Below are 25,907 nucleotides of genomic sequence, written 5' to 3'. Positions count from 1 at the left end.
CTGAAAAGGTGTAAAGAAGCAGAACTTTGTGCTGAAAAGAGGTAAAGAAGCTGAGGGTTTTGCTGAAAACAGCTGAAGAATCTGGAATTTGTGCTGCAAAGGGGTGAAGAAGCTGAAATTTATGTTGAAAAGAGTTAAAAAGGTTGAACTGTTAACTGAAAAAATTGTTGCCATAAGCAGGATTTGAACCCGGGCCTCACGGCATTCACACAATAAACTATATACACAGTCTCTTTGAATGGCAGAGATGCAGAAATGTGTGCAATTAGCACATGGCTCAGTGTCTGAGTGTCTAAATGAGACACACAGTCGTGATTGTGCACTTGCAGCTATTTATATTTCAAAAACTGGACACTGGTGCCAATTTCAGAAACTGAAAAGAAAAAACTGAACGTAACCCTAGCTCTAACTTTAACTGCAAATGAGCTGCTAATGACCTGTTGGTTTTGATTTAACTTTAAGACATTTATGCATTCACAGTTTCTTTGGAAGCTATGCTAATTTCTGTTTTTATAGTTGAGGTCTTGACTAAAAGTTGGCTTTATCAAATCTTTTATATGGTGCTTTGTAGTCAGGGCTTAAACAGCTGCGGTAAAACACACCAAACCCTACCAGCTTTGGAAAAAATGTCAGGAGAGACTGATGACGGAGTTTCCAACAGATTTAGAAACTACTGTTGGGGCTGGTATGCAGAGATTACATACCTAATTAGTTACTAAAAATGCTTTTTAATATTGATTTGGGTTTAGGGTTGGGGCTGGTAAGGCATTTGGTTTACCACTCACATGGTAAACCAAAACGTCATGTTTCTAATGTATTTTAGGTAGAATGATTATATTTTTGATTGCTAAGTCACTAAAAAACATTTTATAAATGCAAACAAATCACCTGAAGAGCAGAGTCCACCACTGAGGACTTACAGACCACAGGTACATCAAAAACACAGAGGCCTCTGTAATCCTGTCACTTAACATACACTAAAGCTGACGTGCATTGCTGTGGAAATATAACTGCTTTTCAGTACTGTCGATTGCTGCTGTGGATTTCAGGCTACTTTCTCATTGCAGCTTTTAATTTTATCAGTGAGAGAATAAGAGTCATCACTTTAGTATAAGGACAGATGAAGCTGTGGGACACAACCACAAAGTAATTAACACATAAAACATCACAGAAAAGCATGAATCCTGGTAATGGTGTCAGCTATTAATGTCAGTTACGTTGCAAGGTCTACAAAGATTCACCACAGAAGTAGTGCAGAAACCCTTGTTGACAAGCACAGAGGTAAGGCATTTAGTGTAGGTGGTCACCTGATCATTAACAAGTTCCTGTCATTAGGTTTTGGGTCATCCACCACCTTTTAAAGATCATCTTCCCTTCATGAGGCAAAATCTTGCATGCCATTCCAGACCCAGGGCCACTAATGGTCATTTCATATTTCTTCCATTACCGTATAATCGGATCAATACTCGTCACCTCGGCACCAAGCTTCTTGCTGATGGCCCTTTCCCCCCCCTTCCAGCCTTAAGCATGTCTACAGTCTTGTCCCTGACTCCCTTTGTCAGCTCTTTGGTCTTTATCACAGTGTTGGAGAGGTTGGAATGACAGGGGTGCTTTAGGAACATGACGAATTGAAATTTGGATGAGCCACTCAATGACATGCAAATCAATTTATAATGTTTATGTAATAGGTTTTTTTTTCTGGCTTTTTGGTATTTTTGATATCCTGTCTCTCTCCATTAAAATTAAAGTACCATAAAAGTTAGAATCTGTTAATTTCTTTCTAAGCAAGTAAAGTTATAAATTCAACCAGGAATTAAATCTAACTAACCCTTGTTTATTTTAATTACAAAAAGTTTAATTATTAGTTAGAATATTGGCTCTATATCATCATGCAAACATATGTTCAAGAGAAAAGCAACAAAGAGCTTAGAGGCATATCAGTCAGACTTTACAGGGCTAAATGAAGCAGGCTTTATAGCTTGGGGAAGAAGACCTCAGACACTGACCATGAAGGCCCATTTCTACTAATGGACATCAAAATATTTATTATAATTCTTATTAGGCACGCACATTGATTTGAGAAACCTAAATATACAAATAACAACTCTAATAAACCCAAATAAATGAAATACAGTGGGGCAAAAAAGTATTTAGTCAGCCACCGATTGTGCAAGTTCCCCCACCTAAAATGATGACAGAGGTCAGTAATTTGCACCAGAGGTACACTTCAACTGTGAGAGACAGAATGTGAAAAAAAAATCCATGAATCCACATGGTAGGATTTGTAAAGAATTTATTCGTAAATCAGGGTGGAAAATAAGTATTTGGTCAATAACAAAAATACAACTCAATACTTTGTAACATAACCTTTGTTGGCAATAACAGAGGTCAAACGTCTACTATAGGTCTTTACCAGGTTTGCACACACAGTAGCTGGTATTTTGGCCCATTCCTCCATGCAGATCTTCTCGAGAGCAGTGATGTTTTGGGGCTGTCGCCGAGCAACACGGACTTTCAACTCCCGCCCCAGATTTTCTATGGGGTTGAGGTCTGGAGACTGGCTAGGCCACTCCAGGACTTTCAAATGCTTCTTACGGAGCCACTCCTTTGTTGCCCGGGCGGTGTGTTTTGGATCATTGTCATGTTGGAAGACCCAGCCTCGTTTCATCTTCAAAGTTCTCACTGATGGAAGGAGGTTTTGGCTCAAAATCTCACGATACATGGCCCCATTCATTCTGTCCTTAACACGGATCAGTCGTCCTGTCCCCTTGGCAGAAAAACAGCCCCATAGCATGATGTTTCCACCCCCATGCTTCACAGTAGGTATGGTGTTCTTGGGATGCAACTCAGTATTCTTCTTCCTCCAAACACGACGAGTTGAGTTTATACCAAAACGTTCTACTTTGGTTTCATCTGACCACATGACATTCTCCCAATCCTCTGCTGTATCATCCATGTGCTCTCTGGCAAACTTCAGACGGGCCTGGACATGCACTGGCTTCAGCAGCGGAACACGTCTGGCACTGCGGGATTTGATTCCCTGCCGTTGTAGTGTGTTACTGATGGTGACCTTTGTTACTTTGGTCCCAGCTCTCTCAGGTCATTCACCAGGTCCCCCCGTGTGGTTCTGGGATCTTTGCTCACCGTTCTCATGATCATTTTGACCCCACAGGATGAGATCTTGCATGGAGCCCCAGATGGAGGGAGATTATCAGTGGTCTTGTATGTCTTCCATTTTCTGATGATTGCTCCCACAGTTGATTTTTTCACACCAAGCTGCTTGCCTATTGTAGATTCACTCTTCCCAGTCTGGTGCAGGTCTACAATACTTTTCCTGGTGTCCTTCGAAAGCTCTTTGGTCTTGGCCATGGCGGAGTTTGGAGTCTGACTGTTTGAGGCTGTGGACAGGTGTCTTTTATACAGATGATGAGTTCAAACAGGTGCCATTCATACAGGTAACGAGTGGGGGACAGAAAAGCTTCTTACAGAAGACGTTACAGGTCTGTGAGAGCCAGAGATTTTCCTTGTTTGAGGTGACCAAATACTTATTTTCCACCCTGATTTACGAATAAATGCTTTACAAATCCTACCATGTGAATTCATTGATTTGTTTTTCACATTCTGTCTCTCACAGTTGAAGTGTACCTCTGGTGCAAATTACTGACCTCTGTCATCATTTTAGGTGGGGGAACTTGCACAATCGGTGGCTGACTAAATACTTTTTTGCCCCACTGTATAACAGTTAGATACATATCAAGGGGTAGCTAAATAGTTTGCATGCAATTCAAATACAAAATATTCAGTGTAAATATTTGAGCTCCACATGCATTATATTATTCTGTGATTCAGGGCTTGTGCTTGAATTGAAGCCAGATATCAAGCATATCGTGGGCCAAAAACAAAAAGGCAACCATGACTCAGTGTCTGAATTTTATATTCGCCTGAAGCTGTGTCTACAGTCTGTAACTGAACAAAACCAGTAATGACTCAGTTTTCTTCTAATTTAAAGCAGAGTGAAAAAAAAAAAAACTTAAGTGGAGGAATTCTGCAACAGGACCCTATGCAGGAAGCTTAGTCTGGGAGCCCAGCCCACTGCTCTGGATGTGAGTGAGTGATGAAGCAGCATGCGTCACACACTAATGGAAATTACAATTTCTGGCTTAGGACGAGGTGTCTGATGCTCCTGATGTTCCACTTTTATTTTAGGAATGAAAAAAAAAAACATTCGGCCAGCGAGTTGTTTCTGATTGTTTTCTCTTATTTTGTCTTTAGTGCTCCATCTGCTGAGTTAACCTTGTTAATACAGCAGCTGGATTTTAAAACACGTTTGTGTTTGTGTTTTTGTGTTCGTGTTCATTTGGAGCTTTTGTTTCATACACCTTAAAGATCATAATGATGTCATGCTGTGCTTTCACTTTCTCCATGCTTGCATGTTGTCATGACTGCAGGTATTTGTTATTGTATGGATAAATCTGGTGTTAAGAGATTTATCTATATTTATTGTAATGTCAGCAAAGAAACAAACCAAACCCAGTCTGCTGGTGAGGCTCTCTGTACTTTCTGTGGTTGTTAGTTCAAAGAGCACTGGCTGAGACAGAAGTCTCAGGTTTCCTAAAACAGTGATGCAGTGCAATTCTCACAACGCGTTACCCAACATTTTAACAGCCATGTTTAAAAAATGTTTAATTTGCAACTCACATGGCAGAAATTCTGTGCATTTAGGCACGTAAACCTTTTGAAGATTAAACCAAGCATCAGGATAGGGAATTTGAATGAGGCAGTGCCATTAGTGCCAGACCGGCTGATCTGAGAGTTTCAGAAACTGCTTAGCTGCTGAGATTTTCCCGTACAACCATATCTAGAGTTTACAGAGAATAGTCTGAGAAGAGAGAGAAAATATCAAGTGCCAGGCAGTTCTCTGGATAAACATGTCCTGTTAATGAGGCTGACAAAAGAGAATTGCCAGACTGCTTTGACCTGATAGGAAGGCAACAAAAAAAACCAAAAAAAAAAAAACCCCAAATAAACAAAACAAAAAAAAAACCCTCTCTGAACACACATGTTGAATCTTGAAGCAGATGCAGCAGCAGGAGAGCACACCAGGTTTCATGCTTGGATAGAAAAACGTTGCGTGGTTCGATGAAGTTTGGTTTCTGCTGTGACATTTGGATTGAAGCTGCAGCAACTGTGTGATGTGTGATGTCAATATGGACCAAAGTCTCAGAGGAATGTTTCTAACACCTTGTTGAATCATGAAGAATTGAAGCAGTTCATCACTTTTCAGTGTTTTAAAATTGCTGGAATCCTCCCAAAATTAATACGCAATCAGAACTCTCTAAATGCAACAAAAATGAAAATCAGGGTACTAAAACGTACTTTTTTGCTCTTACGATGAGCGTAGCAAAGGAGAGGCCCTGGTGGCGCTCGTCATGGTGTAGGGGCTGATGAGCCAGGAGAAGGCTGTAGTCCAACACGTTGAGCTGGCGAAGGAAGTGTGTGTCAATTTCCACCTGTCGCAGGAGCCAGGAACGCTGCTGGTCTAAACAATTAAACAACGCACAGCTCGAAAAACACAATACTGACACAAAAACTGGTATTTAATTGTTACTCCGGCACATGGACATGACATTTGCAGTGAGATACTGCAGTGACAGGCCTGGAAGAAGGTGCAATAATGCTACCTTTTGAACTTATACCCTGAATACATAAATGCTCTTACCCAGAGTGATGAACTGGCCCTCGAAGTTGAGGTCTTTGAGAACCACGATGATGTGGCTTCCCTCTGGTGCAGGCTCTGTCCAGCGACTCACCTCACAGCCCTTAATGTCATACCTGACAACACAAAAAAGGCATAACTGGATGTTTTCAAGGTTCTGCTAGAGGCTTGGACCATCGAAACGTGACCCAAAAGTTCCAGGAACAAGGTTCACCTGGTATAGGTGAACCCAATCCCTGGTACATAATGCATAGAAGGCACTACAAAGTAAATGTCTAAAAAGTGCAAGCGTGAAAAAAAAGTCACAAGAGAGTCACGGACAGCACCTGTCGCATCAGCATCCAAAGCCATGCAAGCATGTGCTAGTCTGTTTGTAAGAGATCGGAAGGTTTGCAGTTCCTGAGCAATAGTCAACTTCAACTTGTCGCATATGGATGCTTGTAAAGGACATCCTTCCAAGCTTACCTGGCATTGATGCGATCATCTGGATAAAACACACTTTGCATGACAATGAAGAACTTCTGGAACAGATAAATGGGAAAAAGTACTTTATAATCCTTTGTTTCACATTGTAATTCTCAACAGAACTGAACAGGTGTAAAATGTATCTGTACCTTTAGTCTTTGTGGGATTTGGATCCTGTGAACACCTAAAAACAAGCAACCAGTTACTTAATTGAGACATTTATTTTAAGTGGGATGTGGGATTTGCAACATAAAACCTCTTACTCTAAAACCTACTCTACGGTTTATTGCAAATGAGAACTCGCTGTCACCTGTTCAATTCAGTTTAATTCAGTTTTATTTATACAGCCCCAAATCACAATAAGGTGCTTTATTTTGTAAGGTAGACCCTACAATAATACATACAGAGAAAAACCCAACGATCATATGGATTATCCTTGCTCCCCTATGAGCAAGCAGTTTGGCGACAGTGGGAACGAAAAACATCTTTTTAACAGGAAGAAACCTCCAGCAGAACCAGGCTCAGGGAGGGGCGGCCATCTGTGGTGACCGGGTGGGGTGAGAGGAGGAAAGACATGCAGTGGAAGAGAGCCAGAGGTAACAGGAGATAAAGACAAAACCACCATGAGATGCAAATCACAACTCTAGGTAAAACAGAAAGAGAGTCCACCAGAAATACACGTACGATAACATCCAATACTTGTGATACTTAGACATACCAGGACAGTGGTGTAGCTTCCCTATGGAGGCTGAGGTTTATGATCCCTTGGTTCACCACCTTAGTCTGCCAATCCGAGGGCACTGTCCTTGTTTTCCATGTTTTGTGTTGGTGCATGGAATTGGTGACAAGTCGCATTCATCCGAGGGATTGTTCATAAAAATGTGTTTGTCATAATCTGTTCTTCAATTATTCACTGAAGTTCTGTACTGCAGTATTATTAAAGTTTAAGTTACTCATACAAGTAAAAAGAGCCAATGTTACACGAGTAATAACACATGGATTGTTCTTCTCATTCGCCTTTCAGGGCTCCATACATTTCCCCTCTGAGCGTTCAGTCTAGGTCGATCATTGAAGGCTGACATTTCTCTCAGTTTTGGTGTTTTCACTAGTTACAAAAATCGTTTTGGTTTTTTTTTAAGTTTCATTTTTAATCACTTTCTCTTTTATTTTGAAATTGCTTTCATTATTTTATTTTCCAGGCACTTCTTACTGGCTATGTTTGCATAGAAAAGTGCTTGATATTTAAAATTATGAACAAAGAGGTCCTACCCAAAAACGAAGTTCCTTTCATTTCTCATGAGATCCTAAAACAATAAGAAGCTAGCTGACCTCTTTTGTTAATACAAGTTAAAAGCAGCACAATAATGGAAACTAGTGGGCTCAACAGATGATAAATATCGTATTTATGAAGCCAATTAATCACAAACCTAAGATAAGATACAAATTTTTAACATGTGTGCAATCAGATACATGGACAAAAGAGGATAAAACTAATATTAGAAAAATCAGAAGAGGTCAAACACATGATACGCTGAAAGTGACAGCTACTGCAGACAAAGCAGCACAGTACGAGTGAAAGGAAAAGGATTCACAGGACTTTGTGTAAACTTTAAGAGCTTTGCTCCATAACACTGGAAAACAAACTTCTATAAACCTTTTTTTAACCAGAAAAGAAGGGCAGCAAAAATCACAGCTGTTTAAGCTGACAGTTCCAGTAATCACAATGTTCAGTAATAAAGTACTTTTCAAATTGAAGCTAACAGGGGAAAAATCAATAAAGTTGATTCTACTAATTCATAATTGTACTCATTTTCATTCACTACAGACAGACTTCACACCTTCTTACTGTCTGCACGCTGAAGGGATTTTATGCCCCTTGCAATACGCCACACCACTTTCTGTGGAGTTGCTGGGTTGGTTTTGGTTTTGTTCGTGCTGATCTGTTGTCTCGAACGTAATCTGCTCCAGAGCATGTTAGGCATGCATCAGCAGCAAGATAAGACGGGAACCAGTGATCAAAACCAGCCAAGTTTAAACCTGAAGTGACTTCCTACACACGTCTTCTGCATAGCACGGGCCTCTGCTTTTCACTCGCCCACTGTTTGGTGTATTTATAATAGGGAGCTAATTTCTGTTGCTTTTCACTCGCCCACTGTTTGGTGTATTTATTATAGGGAGCTAATTTCTGTTGTTTAATTGTTGCTGCAATTTCAACGAGGTAAAAATCAAACTGCAATGTGTCATTGTGAAGGTAAAAGGCTTTCGGTGGAATTTCCCCTGCAGAGTTTGTTTAACATTGCACTGAAAAAAGGGATCATTCATCAGAAAGCTGTAGGTGTGCTTCAAGTGTTTTCTGCTCTGATAGGACTACCACAGAGATATTATGCCTGTGCCAAGATATACAAAGGACGAGTGCAGGGTAAATGTCATCCAAGATGGCATTTTATTATTTGTGTATCATGGCACAGGTGTGAAAGTGCTGTGGTAGGCCCCGGGGCAGGTTTATTTTTGACTAGTAAAGCGCTATATAAATACAGGCCATTTACCATTATTCTGTAGCAATTACACAAGAATATCCAGTAATGTCCCTGCCTACAATTAAACACATTCACTTACCGAAAATCGGGGGCAAGCCTTTTACCACAAACTTAGTCACTGCTCGGTGACATTCGTCTATCCTGGCCTAAAAGGAGACGCTACCGGTAGACTGCAGTGAGAACTGCCAGCATCTGAGCCAGCCAGACTCTGGACTCTTAAAATGTGCCCACTATACTGTAACACTGTGAACAGAAGCATCCAGTCTAATGTGGAGGGTTGACCGGACCCTGGGGATTGTGAGTGATGTACAGAGATATTTCTCAGTCTGTGTGTGTGGTACCTAAAAACTTGACCAGCAGTGAATGTGGGTATTTCCTCAGGTGCTCCATGTAGATCTTCAGGTTGCCCAGAAGGAACTTAATTTCCCTTTTGTTCTGAGTCTTTAAGAAGAAGCGTTTATCATTCCTAAAAGTTGAAAAACACGGTGTCAGTATATCTCTCTCTTATCAGTGACCAGAGATGGGCAGTAACACATTACTTGTAACAGCACATAAAATAATTTTTTGTGTGTGTTTACCAGAGGTGTGGACTCGAGTCACATGACTTGGACTCGAGTCAGACTCGAGTCATTAATTTTATGACTTTAGACTTGACTTGAAAAAATGTTCTAAGACTTGTGACTTGACTTGGACTTTTACACCAATGACTTGGGACTTGAATTGGACTTGAACCGGTTTACTTGAAAAGACTTGATATTTTACCCCAAATATAAAATTTAACATGCATATTATATAGAGATTGAAAATGTGACGTCATTCACGGGTAGAACCGCAAAGGATTCTGGGAACTCGTGGCAAGCGGTACTAGCGCACGCAGGCTTTCAATTAAAATCAGTTATACAGCGATAAAAAGAAACACAAAAATGTCAAGAAGCCGCTGTATTATTAACTGCAATAGCCGGTCGCATGACAGCCACGGGAAGCCGACGGGTAAAGAGATCGGTTGTTATCGGATTACGTCGTTGAAGAGAAATTGTTCAAGCCATGTTTCCGAAGTAACAAAGACGACGGATGGCCTGGATTGCAGCCATTCAAAGACCAAATATAACGTCCCAGAACACTCCAGCTCACAGGTTAGTCTGCTCCAAGCATTTACACGAAGGTCAGTGTTTTTTAGTACTTAATACGTCATTTTCATAACATAATTAGTGATATAGGTTACAAGCAAGTCTGGCGCTGAACAGAAATTGTCGCGCTATGCTCCTTTGTTTATTGTGCATAAATAGTGAATTGTCCTGACACAATATTGCGTTTCGCTTCTGTTATTATGGTACATTGACAAAAACATATACTTTTATTCACAGGATAAAACAGGTTTTTTGTATCACTAATTGCCCAGTACGATTACAGCATACAATATTGTTGTCACTGCTACATTTCTGTGATGGGTACCAGAAATTATTTCCACTACTAATTAATTACCGTTGAGCTCAAAGGTCCTATTAATAAACGGTTAACGAATGTGTATTTATGACGACAATTTGTGAGACTGGTAAACTTATGATACGTACGATGGTCTTTCGTTCTACACGGTGCATTTCAAGGTCCTGCACCCATCTGTCGGTAAACTGTACCTGGGCTTGTTGCAGTGACCTGAAGTTACTAAACTTCATGAGTGTATGCACTCACTCCAAGAACCGTATGATTATAAATATGCATATAAATATGCTAAGATGAGATAGCTGACTTCATCTAACTAGCAAATCTTGTCCAGGCTACGTTGGTGATACAGTTTTTTTTAATGTGTATGATATTTTTGTCATGCGATTTTAAAGCTGGTCCTACAACCGCATCCAAGAATAACATGCAGCTTATCTCAGAACTGTCGGTGAAAATTATTCTTGGAGCTAGGTTTAATTGAGCTGCATTTTAAAGAGGTGCAATTTCACAATTTGTGTATATTTTCTAAGTTCACTATTTTGTCATGTGTTGAGAAAAACACAGATTTTAAAATTACATGGTCTAATATTTACATTTAGCATAACTGCAACATTATTTTTTCGTTTTTTTTTTTTAAAGACTCGAAAGGACTTGAAATTCAAAGTTTCAGACTTGTGACTTGACTCGGACTTTTACACCAGTGACTTGAGACTCGACTCTGACTTGCCTGACATTACTTGAGACTTGACTTGAGACTTGAGGATAAAGACTTGAGACTTACTTGAGACTTGCAAAACAATGACTTGGTCCCACCTCTGGTGTTTACACTCACTCTTTCAAATAGATGCAAGTAAATCGCATTACAGTAACGCGTTACTTGTAACGCGTTACTGTAATCCGATGACTTTTTTCAAGTAACGAGTAAAGTAAGGGATTACTATGACAAAAACGGTAATTAGATTACCGTTACTTTCCCGCTGCGTTACTGCGTTACTAAAACTGTGATTTTTTTGCGAGAATGTCTCATGACAGTGACGTAGGCAAGTGCGGCGTTCGTGACAACAGCTGTGTGCAGATCAACAGTGGATAATATATCGAGTGCGGGAGAGAGTATGACCGTGCAGCGTTTAAAGCGTGGAAGTACTGACCTCACTTTAAGTTTGATTCCATAAAAAGTGACAAAAACATTACCGTCCAATGTGCGTGGGAAGAAAACTTCTTTTTACAGTGAAAAAAACCCTAAACTTCCAAGCAAGCACCGAGTGCGCAACGACGTAATGAGAAATTCACAGAGAAACTCGCGGATTCTTCCACTGACCGCCGCGGCACACCTGCACCAGGGTAAACCTCCGCCTACCGCACTCCTGCTTTACAGGTGAAAATAGAGCAACAGGACTGCTAGTCTTTGACTTTATTTATTGTGTGGATGCTTTAAGCACACATATTGAGTTCCTCTTGATACTTCCGTACACTTTTTGGCACTTAACTACTTCCACAATTTTCAGCCGATTTTCACTGTTCAAATTTTAAACTATTCTGCTACTTCTGCTAATGTGTGCTATGTCTTTTGGTATTTTTCACTATTATACTTTTTAAAATATTAAGCTTAATTTGTCCCATTGAAATGAATGGGAAACTTCTGCAATTCTGCTAAAATGTTCTTGTTTTTGAAACTTAACTACTTCCTCATATTTTCACGTAGAACAACCATTCAAACTTTAAATTGTTCTCAAATTATTGGGCTATTCAGGTATAAATCAGCTTTTTCAAATCTTTTACCGTTTTACTTTTATGCCTCTTAACGTTTTCAGTTGCAAAATTGTGATTTTTCACAAAATACATGCGTTGTTATGGTTGCTATTGCACTTGGCTTCCAGTGTGCCACTGAAGATTTTGCAGTCTTCTTTTCATGTCCGAACAACTTCTTGCTACTTGCTCAATTTCCACTCAACTTCCACAAATTATACATCAAAACATAGGTATTTTTGCTGGCTTTCCGAAAATGTCACTATCATTGTTGTGGGATTTATAGAATTTTGGCAAATCTCCTCAGACCAACACAAAGTCGCAAAACTCTCCATAGAAAGTCAATGGAGAGTTTGTTCAAAATCACCGCTTGATTTCTGTAATGAGAGGCATATTCGAATCGTCATATCTCCTTAATGAAGCAAAGTTAAGACATAAGGCTTGTCCCAGTATATCTTCAGACACTCCTGACGCTCACAATTCAAGAATTATTTTCTCACCTATTACCGTTCTGAAATGAGTTAGACTTGTTTGAGGGTAGGAAATTCGTCCTTCGCTCAGATTTCTTCAGATTTCAAACTCTGGAAATGAACCACTTATTTCTCTCGTCATATCTTTTTAATGAATTTCCACAGAGACCTGAAAATTTCCATGATTGTTCACCAAAGCCTGCTGTCTCTTACAGAGAAAGAATGATATTGATACTCCAAATAGATTTAGAGTTAGAAAGCGTTGTTTGAGGGCAAGTCAAGGCAGTTTTTGCTTTGCTCTGCTCAGTTATGGTGCATTAGAAGTCAAATATCTTTAATAATTCATATTTTAATGATAAATTGTCAACACTTTAAGATTCCCCCATCTCTTCTGAACAAAACGGTGTAAGAATGACCGTTCTAGCCCCTACGGTTAGGAAATTATGGTCATTTGTTTGAGGGGAGTCGTCATTATGAGAAATAGACTGCAAAAATCCTGTGTCTCTCTGTGCTGCGTGCAGCTGTTTGCTTTTTATAGGATTTTTATAGGATTTTTATAGGATATTTATATTGCTTAATATAGTATTTCTGCTTTTTATAGTATTTGTGCTAAAACATAGTATTTCTACTAAATGTAGTATTTATGCTTAATCATACTATTTCTGCTTTTTATAAGATTTGTGCTTAATATAGTATATCTGCTAAATTTTAGTAATTCTGCTTTTTATAGTATTTGTGCTAAAATATAGTATTTCTACTAAATGTAGTATTTATGCTTAAGCATACTATTTCCATATATTACTGCCAGTTCCCCAGGCAGCCAATCCTCTGTGAGGCCTGAGACATTCAAATTTACATATCAGGGCCTCCACGGCTTCCCAGCCAGCCAATCATATATGTGGGCTGAGGCATTCAAATTTGCATATTGGGGCCTTCGTGGCTTCTAAACCAACCCGTCATCCATATCATATATCTCTAAAAATTCATATTTTAATGATAAATTGTCAACACTTGACGATTGCCCCATCTCTTCTGAACAAAACTGTGTAAAAATGACAGTTCTTGCCCCTACGGTTAGGAAATTATGGTCATTTGTTTGAGGGGAATCCTCACTATGAGAAATAGACTACAAAAATCCTGTCTCTGTGCTGCGTGTGTGCACCTGTTTTGGCGGGAAAAGTTTACAGCCTCTCTGATTGGTGGATTCAAATTTACCAGCTCCCAGGCTGCTTGACTGACCTAGAAACTTGCTTCTCTCCCTGTGTGTGTGTGTGTGTGTGTGTGTGTGTGTGTGTGTGTGTGTGTGTGTGTGTGTGTGTGTGTGTGTGTGTGTGTGTGTGTGTGAGAGACAGAGACAGAGAGAGAGAGAGAGAGAGAGAAAGACCCTCTTTAGGGCAGCATCTCATTGTTTGACTGGCATAGACCCTGTGTGTGTGTCTCTCTCTTTACATTTCTGTATTTATTTATTTGTATTTCTTTTTTTCCCCACAGTTGAACAATAATTAGTTTTGAGACAGCTTAACCATGTTCTGTTTTTTTCTCAGCTTGTCATTTTAGTTTTCCAGTATTTTCACTTAAGTTATAACTATTCTGCTCAATCATAGTATTTGTTCTAAATCATTGTTATTATGCTATATTGTAGTATTTCTGCTAAATCATACTATTTCTACTATATTATATTTTTCTTTCTAAATATAGCATTTCTGCTATATAATTGTATTTCTGCTATCTTATAATATTTGTGCTAAACCAGAGTATTTGTGCTGAATCATAGTATTTCTGCCAAATTATAGTATTTCTGCCAAATTATAGTATTTGTGCTAAAACATAGTATTAATTTAAAATTACAATATTCATAGTTCATCACAGTGTCTCTGGTAAAACACAGTATTTCTGCTATGTTGTACTATTTTTCTAAATCATAGTGTTTCTGTAATGTTTAAGTATTTTTGGCTAAATATATTCTTTCTGTTTTCTTATACTATTTCTCCTAAATTCTTGTATTTTTGAGAAGTTGTCATGTTTCTGGTAAGTTACAATATTTCTGCTAAGTTCTGCTATGCTATTGTATTTCTGCCAAGTATTATGTTTCCTCTAAGATATTGCAGTTCTGCTAAGTTATTACATTTTAGCAAAGTTCCTTTGCTTCTGCAAAGTTTTTACAATTTCTGCAACTTTTCAGCTTTTTCAGCTAGTTTTTGCATACAGCTTCAGCTTTAAAGCATCCACACTGCATTTTCGCAGGAAATGCAAATTTTTCTAGTTTTCTGCTGTGTTTTACTTGCATCTATTTGAAAGAGTGAGTGTAAACATACAAAAAAATTATTTTATGTGCTGGAATGTGCAGAAAATAAGTTTAAATATTAAACAATTTTCTTCCAGTCAGAGAATGTTGCATATAATTACATTTTTGCTTGATGCATGAAGTTAAAAGATTAAAACTAATAAAACAAGTTTTAAAAAGAGACTTTTCCATTTGATTACATTTTGTATGATGGATTATGCAGAAAAAGTAGAATTGGGCTGAAAGATCTATCACTTTATCACCTATTCAGGTTGTAAATCGTGTTTTTAAAAAGTAACTAAGTAACTAAGTAATTAATTACCTTTGAAAATAAGTAATCAGTAAAGTAACGGGATTACTTTTTTGGGGAAGTAATCAGTAATTAGTTACTGATTACTTTTTTCAAGTAACTTGACCAACGCTGTCAGTGACACACGTGGACTCAAAAAACACAATGTTTTTTTGAGTTGAGTTGAACATCTATCAGAATTTGAAAAGAATAAGAATTTTAACAATCTAATTCATCTAACTTTGCTTATATAATTTAAAATAATGAAATCCAAATACAAGTTATGAAGGTGATGCGAGAGTCTGTAACCAACAAGAACATTTACACTATTATTTACAGTATTATCATATTGTTAATATGATAATAATGGCTGTACATCTCTCTGGAAGCTCTTAAGACGAGCTGGAAAGCTTACCAGAGGGCAGTAAAGACCGCCAAAAACTCCTTTTTTTCTCACCTTATTGCTGTTAATTCACATAACCCTCGTGCTTTGTATAATACCATAAATTCTGTACTGAATACAGAGGATCATGTTCTTTTGCAGTCTTCTGAGGTTATGTGTAATAAGTTTCTTAATTTCTTTGTGGATAAGGTTGCCGGTTTCAGACCCTCCACTTTATCTTCTGGTGACCCGGCTGTGGATGTTCCCTGTTCAAATTTGTGTATTGCTTTCCAACCAATTGTTCTACCTTAACTAGAGGAGGTTGTGTTAAATGCTAAACCGCGTGGTTCTCCGAATGATGTTGTTCATCCCCGTTTTCTCAAAAAGGTGTTTCCTACTGTTAGACCACATATTCTGAACATAATTAATACCAGCCTCTTGTCAGATCAAGTACCAAGCGAGTTTAAGCATGCAGTTATTCATCCCTTACTTAGGAAGCCAGGCTCAGATATTTCAGTTATGTCAAACTTCAGACCCATCTCTAAACTTCCTTTTCTGAGTAAGATCTTGGAAAAGATTGTTCACGCTCAGCTGATGGATTATCTAAATAACTCTCAAATGTTTGACATTTTTCTTTAAGCCATTTCACAACACAGAGACAGCTCTCATAAAGGTTATGAATGACACTCTGGTAGCGATGGACTGTGATAAACATGTAGTGCTTATATTACTGGATATGACTGCTGCATTCAACACAGTGGACCACAACCTGCTGATCTCTTAATTCCAGCATTGTGTGGGCATTTCTGGCTTGGCTGTCCTGTGAATAAAATCATATCTCTCAAACGGGAGCTTCTGTGTTAAGTTGGGCTCGTCATCGTCCTCTGTGGCCCCTCTGTTGTGGGGTGTACCACAGGGATCTATTCTTGGGCCATAACTGTTTTCGTTGTATCTCCTGCCACTGGGAGCGATCTTTCAAAAACACAAAGTCTCATTTCATCTATATGCTGATGATTGCCAGCTTTATTTTCCTTTCAGTCATTCTGATAGCTCCCCAATTAAATCAAATCAAATCAAATCAAATCACTTTTTATTGTCACATCACATGTGCAGACACACTGGCACAGCACATGCGAGTGAAATTCTTGTGTGCGAGCCCCACAAGCAACAGAGATGTGCAAACACAACAACACAAACGAGCAAAATACAATTAGACTCTTGCTTGATTGCCTTAGTGATGTTAAGTCATGGATGGCTCTAAACCTTTTAAATTTTAATGAACGTAAAATGGAAGCAATTCTGTTCAGCCCAAATTGTACCTCTGATACCCCTGATGTCGACCTTACTGCTCTGGCCCCTCACCTGAAGAGCTCAATTACACGTGAATGGGTGGTGAAATCATCATTCTATCATCTCAGGCATCTGTTGAAGGTCAAACCTTTTCTTTCAAAGTGTGATTTGGAGACTGTTATCCATGCTGCCTGCAACTAGTACAGAATGCTGCAGCACGGATTTAAACTGGTAGAAGGAAATTTGAGCACATTACTCTAGTTCTGGCCTCCCTGCACTGGCTTCCAATTGAATTTAGGATTCATTTTAAACTCCTTCTATTAGTTTTTAAATCCTTAAATGGTCTGGCATCTGCATATTTGTCTGATTTGCTGAAGCCCTATATCCCCACTCGTTTGCTCCGGTCAGCTGAGCAGCTGTTTCTCTCAGTCCCCAAATCACGGATGAAACTGAGGAGACCGAGCGTTCTCTATTGTGGCTCCAAAGCTTTGGAATAATCTTCCTCTTCACAAATGGCAATCGACATCAGTGCTGGTTTTTAAATCCAGATTTTTAAATCCTGGCCTTTGACTCAGTGGTTAACTGACTTGTATTTAATTATATTTTATTGTTATTACTATGTTTATTATTTTATCGTATTTATTATTCTTATTGTGTCTCTTATATTTCTGTTGTTCAGCACTTTGGTCAGCCTTGTGTGTTTTTAAAGTGCTATATAAATAAACTATGATGATGATTATGATACACAGCTACTCTTAGACCGCTGCTTATATACAGTTAGGTCCATAAATATTTGGACAGAGACATCACCACAGTGAATTTCAAACAGAACAACACCGATGCAGTTCAAATGCAGACTTTCAGCTTTCATACTTAAGCACTGAAACACTTATTTCCAAAAAGGTAAAAATGTGCGGAACTAAAGCATTTTTACTACAATTTCATAGACTCAAAAGTAATTGGAAAACTTAAATAACTGACTGATGAAAAGCATAATCAGTCCCCTTTAAGCAGCATTTACTTAACTGGGCACATCTGTGTGTAAAGTTTATTACTCGGGTTCATTATTGCAGGCCCCGCTAGATTTATCTGTCTTTATCAGACTTGTACATTTTGGCAGATGATCAGCCAATTTGTTGTAACTCACGTGAGGAAGAAGTCTGCTTTGCTCTTGGAGTTGCTGATGAACTGGAGGTAGCAATTTTCAGAGCAGAGTGACTGCTGATACTCCTGCTCAGTCATTCCTAAAGATCCACGCAGCGTGGCAAACACAGGCCCTGCAAACGTCTCCATTGTGAAGTCCTACACACAAACAGAAATCAAACAGGGAAGCCTTCTGCACAGTAATACATCTGAGAGCTGTCAGAGAAACACACAGGATCCTACCTTATGGATCTGAGTGACCTCCAACCTGAAATCTTCATCTGTCAGTTCATTCTTAAGCATAAAAAGAAACAAAAGCAAGTCACACAGAAAAACAGGACAACTGACAAAATAGACTTATTAAAAGTTATGTGTGTACAGCAGAGATGGGCACTGTAATCCGATTACTTTTTTCAAGTAACGAGTAAAGTAAGGGATTACTATTGTGAAAACAGTAATTAGATTACCGTTACTTTCCCGTAGGAACGCTGCGTTACTGCGTTACTAAAACTGTGAGTTTTTTGTGAGAATGTCTCATGACAGTGACCTAAGCAAGTGTGACGTTCGTGACAACAGCTGTGTGCAGATCAACAGTGGATAATATATCGAGTGCGGGAGAGAGTATGAGTGTGCAGCGTTTAAAGCGTGGAAGTACTGACCTTACTTTGAGTTTGATTCCATAAAAAGTGACAAAAACATTAGTGTCCGTTGTGCGTGGGAAGAAAACTTCTTTTTACAGTGAAAAAACCCCTAAACTTCCAAGCAAGCACCGAGTGCGCTATGACATAGTGGGAAACTCACAGAGAAACTCGCGGATTCTTCCACTGACCGCCGCGGCACACCTGCACCAGGGTGAACCTCCGCCTACCACACTCCTGCTTTACAGGTGAAAATAGAGCAACAGGACTGCTAGTCTTTGACTTTATTTATTTTCTGCTGTGTTTTACTTGCATCTATTTGAAAGAGTGAGTGTAAACACACAAAAAAATTATTTTATGTGCTGGAATGTGCAGAAAATAAGTTTAAATATTAAACAAATTTCTTCCAGTCAGAGAATGTTGCATATAATTAAATTTTTGCTTGATGCATAAAGTTAAAAGATTAAAACTAATAAAACAAGTTTTAAAAAGAGACTTTTCCATTTGATTACATTTTGTATGATGGATTATGCAGAAAAAGTAGAACTGGGCTAAAGATCTATCGCTTTATCACCTATTCAGGTTGTAAATCGTGTTTTTAAAAAGTAACTAAGTAACTAAGTAATTAATTACTTTTGAAAATAAGTAATCAGTAAAGTAACAGGATTACTTTTTGGGGGAAGTAATCAGTAATTAGTTACTGATTACTTTTTTCAAGTAACTTGACCAACACTGGTGTACAGTAGTAATGATTGTGTGTATTGTGTGGCAACTGTTAAAGATGGATAAAATATAAGTTAGTTTGTATATATTAGCTTAAAGTTAAAATATTCAAGTGGCTTAGATATCATTATTACTATTTTTATTTATTTATGTTACATTTGTATGTGTTGGTTTTTGGACATGCTGACTACCATTTAAACAGCCCCCCACCTCAGGTTCTGCAGGCTGCTTTCATGGCAGTCATGCCGTGAGCCAGCATCCTCTGATCAGGTCTGGGAACAGCTCGGAGCTGTCAAACCGTGGTTGAAGGAAAATTCTTATTGCATACACTAACATTGACAAGAGCCTTGGTATTTGTACTCCTTCGATAATCTCATTCAGTTATTGTCAGGATGCAATTAATCGTACTAACACAGCTTTAAATGGACTATGCACCACACACCCTGCTGTCTGTCCCCCTACTAGCCTGTTTGTTTTAGCGAGTCTATTTGAAAGGAAAATCTACTAGTTTTTGTGTTTATTTAGAATGTCTGTATTACAAATTCTTGTAATATCACCAGCAGATCACCAATGACAATAACTAAACACTGGCCTGTTTTAGCTCACATTTACACCTGTATCCTGTGAGACTTGTGTGCACCAAAGGGCTACAAAAACAAAATGCTGTCATGAGACCCTGTGGATGAAACACAAACAGAGCTGCCACACTTCTACCTGCTGAGCCAGCATATTGTGTTTAAACAGGATTAGGGTGAAGCAGCAGCAAATGGCTGCATCACAGCAGGCACTGCAGAGCTCTCTGTGGTTTAAGGTCTTGTTGAGTTTTGGGTGTGTTATTTACACACTTTCACATGAGGAAGGAAAATCACTGCCATTTGTTTAACCTACCATTTTAGATCTCACTTACAGGCTTTAAGAGTATGAGGCAGGCACTCACCACAAAACCAAAAACAAAACAAAACACAAGCCTTTCAAAATCTGAAAAAAAGAGCACTTTATATTCAGCAGGCTGGACCAGTGTTTTTACATTTTTGTGCCAAATATGTACTGGAGGCAGTATTCCACACCTGGTTTGTGTCTACAAACCTGGGGCCTGTTCTTCGTACCTCGCTAAGTAAGTTAGCTGGATTAGATTGTTGACGATTTCGCGTGATCCTGGATTGTTCGGTTCCCCGAAGCTCATCCGGGACTTGCTGTCATAGCAACAGAGCCGTAAGCGTAAACCTGCTCGGGAGCAGGTTTACTTTATGTAAACAGGATTAGATCGCGGCCACGCAGGTATGTCCGCTTCATTTATACGAAAGCAACAGCGATATTCCACCACTGTTTCACCATAAATAAATAACATCAATGTAACTAAAGATAATGCAGCACTTGATCCTTTTATTGATGTCACACAGATACATACAGGTCATTTCCTAAAAAAGGGAAATGTACTATTAACATTCTATTACATGTATGTGATTATTACAGATTTAATTCATATTTCAGAGTAGTAATTGTAAATTACTTCGTGTAATCAAGATGAGAGACCACGGCTATAAAAGCGAAGGTGGATTTGGGAAGCCTGTCGCAGCCATGTCCTGTCCGTATACGCGACCAACCCATTGCGGAAGGTGCAAGATTGATAAGGAGAGTCCTCAGGATTCAGCGTATATTGCGGGACAGACAGGATCCTTTAGCTCAGCGCGACAGTGTGCTCATTGAGAGATATCGATTTTCCCGTGAGGGTATTATTTACTTAACCAACTTGTTGACGAGGGGGTGCAGGACCACCACCTGTCTTTTTTTCCTCTGCCCTTTTCTTGGTTGCTGTTATGAACAAACTAACAGAGTATTACAGGCCAGTATTACCTTGCCAAGAGACGAAAAGCAATCTAAGAGATAAATATTACCATTCTGTAGAATACTCCTGTATTCCACTTTTACTTGTTCCCATGTTCTTGTGGGTCCTGTTGTGGCTCTAATGTGAAAGGGGATATAATATAACATATTATAATATAATATAATGCCATATGATATTGGACAATATAGTGTCATATGATAGATCTACCCTACCGCCTACTGGTGTTGGCCAGAGGGGCCGATGGCGCGATATGGCAGCCTGGCTACAACCGTAGCTGCCTCCACCAGTGTGTGAATGTGGGAGTGAATGAATAGTGGTATCGTACAGCGCTTTGGGTGCCTTGGAAAGCGCTATATAAATCCAATCCATTATTATTATTATTATTATTAAATTACCTACGAGTTTGATTTGTCAGCAACTTTCTGCCAGCCCCTCTCTCCTTGCTTTTGCAGCCTTTGCAGTGTTCTCTTGCGTTTTCATTAAACTCTGAAACTCCTGAAATCCCTCACTCATGAGTTCTTGCTCTGCTGCCGGAAAATACCGAGCGCGCTCCTTCGACATTTTCGCCGACCAATCAGCGGGTTGCCGATCAATGTTTCTACTATCGATGCGTAGCCCCTTTTACGACACCCAGTGATGTCACATTACTGCGTCCAGCTGTACTAATCGTCAACAGCAGGTGTGTTCGGGGAACCGGATTAGCGAGCTCACGGTTAGCGCGATGGTTTGGTCTTGGATGTGTCATTTGATCTTGGATGTAGTAAGCGACGTACGAAGAACAGGCCCCTGGACAACCCTCCAGCACCTCTGGATTAATATTTTTGTTTTGATGAGATTTTCTTTGTGTGCAAAACTCCTGTCATAACTGTCAGAGCTTGATTTGTGTGTATTTTACTTACTGGACTTGTTCTGGCCTAAAAAGAAATGAATAACAGGGCGAATGTTCCACATCAAACATACACAATGTGTGATCATAAAGTTTTGTAACTTTGCCCGTGGAGCATCTGCAGCTCATTGGCTACTCATCCTAGGTAAGAGTTCAGTAACATTCATACTTTTTACGGACATTACCGAACAACCAAATGGAAAAACCTTTAAGATAAACCTGTAAATGAAAAATAAATGTACAACACTTCATCTGAAAGTCATCGACTTGCAGTTTCACAAAAACACTCTAAGCGATCTAAATAGTCATTGGTCATCAGTGTTGGGTAAGTTACTTTAAAATAGTAACTTAGTTACATTACTAGTTACTTCTCTCAAAAGTAACTCAGTTACTTCAAGTTACTCGTTACTTTCAAAGTAACTAGTTACTAGGGAAAGTAACTTTGGTTTTACTCAGAATTCTCTTGTTAATGTGTTGCTTCCATAACTTTGCCAGTCTTCTAGCTTGCTTACTTGCCACAGTGCACTGTGCCACCTACTAATAGAAAGGAAAAGATAATGTGCACATTTCCACGAGAGAAATCCCACGCCTGGACCGTCGTTGACTGCTGCCATGATTCTAGCCAACGTCACAGTGTCATGTCCGCCTTTTACATCCAACACAAAAACTGCAGTCGTGGTGCTTTCGATTGTACTCAGAACTCGGAGATTCTGCCTTCCAAATAGGAAGATGTAGGTAACACCAGACTGCAGATGAGCTGCATACAGGGCTGGACTGGGACAAATAAATCGTCCCGGGCATTTTGACTAGAGACCGGCCCACCATTATAGGAAAAATCATAAAGCCTTTGAATGAAAACAAACGCTGTTGTGACAGTGATGTACACTGTTTTGATGGTATATATGCATCAATCTATCAATCGTTTGTTGTAAGATTCAGATAATTATTTTTTAAAAGCTAGACATTTTAAATGAGAATAAGAAAGAAAAGTATTTCTTTGTGCCCCCCTTTCCCTTTTAATACACCAACACTGAGCAGTGCTGATTTTCTAACACTGGAAAATAACTCAAAATGTTAGAAATAACAAAACTAGTCAGTTTTGTTAACCTTCAAAACTGACTAGGTTACTTTTAAACATATAACACTGTCAAAAGTGTTAATTTAACACTCAACAGTGTTGTATTTAACACTCAGAGGTGTGGACCCATATAGACACTCTCTAGTGTTAATTTAACACTGGAGATTTTGCTGCACAGTTACCAGCTGTCAGCTACCTAAAAAAGGATCCTGGGGTTATTTGTCTCTCAGAAACAGTTCATAACTTCCCTTCAACTCATTCATGTCACCTAAAAGGTAAACCTGTTTCTCCATCACAGTTCTGATGATTCAGTAAGGACATCTCCTGGTTTCATCTTCATGTTTCCCTCTCACCAGATAACCAAACCATATCATGACCAGCAGCTTTTTTGCAGCTGTGGCTCCAGCAAACATCAGCTGATACTAGAAATTAATATTAAATAAATTCTAACAGCTGATCAAGCTTAAACGTGCTGCTGTTGTTTAGCGCGACATCCGCTGGTTTCCTCTTTGTGGCGCAAAGTGGGCGATAAACAAACAAGAGAGCCGATCAGCTGATCACTGATCAGTTTTCATGATTGAAGTAGAAACGGGAGAGGGAGGGGAGAGAATGAGAGAAGAAGAGGCAGCTGTGCAGCAAAGACACAGAATAACTCCAGCTTTGTGCCTTTTTCATTGTAGCTGAATTACGGGACAAACTGTTCCTTTTCACCTCAATAAGAAACGCGTAATATTTTCTCTGAATACCAGACGGGACGGTTGGCAACTCTAATAACTTATGAACAAAATAAAGTTCAACATCATTAACTTCATAGCACCCACCCAGCTGTATAGAAACTCCGTCATGCTAGCTAGCACGCAGTAGGGAAAAAGTCAGAATAACGAAAATAAACTCCACCTAAACTCGGTTTATATCTGACCCAGAGAGACTGCAGGTCATAACTTCTTACCTGAAGTTCAGTTCACACTTGGACCGGCGGCCGCCTCGGGTCTCTTTTCCTTCTGCGTCCCTTTTCCTTCATCCACCTGCTGGCCTCCACCACTTGCTAATGTTACTGAATCTGTGGAAGCTCCGCGATAGCCACCACACGAAGTAACGAGTAACGACCCTATCTAAATCCCAGTAACGACTAACGCGTTCCTGATTTTGGCATAATAACTAGTTACCGTGCTCGTTACCACAATAATAACGTAGTTACTGTAACGCGTTACTTAATAACGCGTTAGTCCCAACACTGTTGGTCATGCACCCAACTTCAACCATTACTCTAACCTGAGCCAGTCAAAATGTGTTCTCAGTCTTGTCGATCAGTATATAAAAGTGTACTTGGGTAACACATTAGCAGCAGACTCTTCACTTCCCTGATCTCACTTATTTCTGAAAATTTGGGGAGCAGAATGTAGAACAAACAATGGACCGTGTTTTTTTTTAGGTGACAAAGCACAAAACGACAAACAGAAATCCGAAAATGGGCAAGATGAGGAGGGGAAAAAAAGAGACCTCTAGTCAGAACAGAAAACAAAACACCTCCTCTGCACAAAGAGCACGTAAATGTCCACATCACAACATCATGAAGCACGTGACAAGCAACAGGGGTGGATAAGGGGTGCAACAGGGGTGGGTAATCATAAAGTAAAAACAGAAACGAAAGGCTCAAAAAATGTCTCATGAAATAAAGCAGAAACACTAACACTACCAGAAAAAATGCAATCAAGATTTGCCCTGAACTTCTTAAACCCCTGGATGTTATAGGGCTGACTTGGTTGCCATTCCTCTGCAGCATTGCTCAGCGATCTGGGGCTGCACCTCTGGATTAGCCCATCGTTAAAAAGGGGGACACAAGGGTCTGCTCAGGGAAAGTCTGTTCCAGGCTACTGGAAAGTAGAGTTTGTGTATTGGTCAAAGCTTGGATGCAGAAGAAATAATGTGGTTTTGGTCCTGGTTGAGGAACACTGGACCCACTCTTCATCCTCTTGAGAATGTTCAAGTATGCTTGGGGGTTTGTCCAGCTAGTCTGTATGTGTTTTTTTGGACTTGATCGTGTCCCTCGGGGTATCCTGTGGAAGGTGCTTTAGCAGTAATGGGTGTCTGGCCCTTTCAACAGTGTAAAACTGTAGCTAGGGCTTGGTCACATTGCCGGTAATAAATTGGACTTGCTCCCAGTGGGTGGTGGACACCACCAGGGCTGTCCTTTGTCAATGACTGTCAATAATTTTTATGGACATAATTTACAAGCAGAGCCAAGTGGAGGAAGGGTTCTACTTTGGTGGCTACAGAATCTCATCTCTGCTTTTCATGGACAATGTGGTCTGTGGGCTTCATCAGGCAGTGGCCTCCAGTTCGTCATAACTTAAGATGTAGCAAGGAACGGCTTTTAACCCCACAACATAGGCTTCCATGTAACAGGAGCTCCCGAGAAATATAATTACACCTCGGGTCAACATAGCTTACAATGACTGAAAGGCATGAAGGGTTAAGAGGGGTTCAGTTTATGTCATAAGTTAGGATGTAGATTTCTTGCAGAAGTCTAAATCAAGCTTGAATTTGAAGTGGTGAAAGTAAGAGTTAGCACTTTCACAGAAAGATGAGACAGAGGGAGGAAGAGATGTTGACACACCAGGATACATTGAAGAAACAAAGAATCCATCTACGCTGTAAAAAAAAAGTAAAATAAAAGTATTTTACGCTGTATTTTACAGTTTTGTACAGTTTTTCTAGAATATCCTTAAATTCACATAAATAGACTGTGATTTTAGATTTCAAATGTAAAATAACATAAAATCACTGTAAATGTAATAAAACATAATTTTCTTGTTTTTTAAATATATTTGTCTGTACATATGCATATTTAGATTGTTAAAATACATTCACAAATGTATCATAATTTCACAAATGTTGGTCTGTTATTTGACAGATTGAACTGTTAAATTCAAATGTAATACTATGGAAAAATATATAAAATGATTCTAATAAA

At 39.2% G+C, this 25,907-nt stretch overlaps 1 protein-coding gene across 1 annotated transcript in view; it reads right to left on the bottom strand.

Moving 5' to 3' along the window:
• pip5kl1 (phosphatidylinositol-4-phosphate 5-kinase-like 1) overlaps positions 1-25,907 on the bottom strand; it is a 49,847-nt gene that overhangs the window by 8,043 nt on the left and 15,897 nt on the right. Inside the window, exons 3-9 of the mRNA XM_080871565.1 lie at positions 18,006-18,056; positions 17,767-17,921; positions 9,060-9,184; positions 6,331-6,365; positions 6,182-6,237; positions 5,720-5,832; positions 5,377-5,539 (exon numbers count right to left, since the gene is read on the bottom strand). Coding sequence (XP_080727691.1) covers positions 5,377-5,539; positions 5,720-5,832; positions 6,182-6,237; positions 6,331-6,365; positions 9,060-9,184; positions 17,767-17,921; positions 18,006-18,056 — 698 coding nt within the window. The remainder of the gene's footprint in view (positions 1-5,376; positions 5,540-5,719; positions 5,833-6,181; positions 6,238-6,330; positions 6,366-9,059; positions 9,185-17,766; positions 17,922-18,005; positions 18,057-25,907) is intronic.

This window comes from Rhamphochromis sp. 'chilingali', assembly GCF_963969265.1.
Source record: "Rhamphochromis sp. 'chilingali' genome assembly, chromosome: 2".
Lineage (NCBI taxonomy): Eukaryota > Metazoa > Chordata > Actinopteri > Cichliformes > Cichlidae > Rhamphochromis > Rhamphochromis sp. 'chilingali'.
Note: the sequence above shows the minus strand (reverse complement) of the source record. Positions and strands in the feature narration are given on the sequence as shown.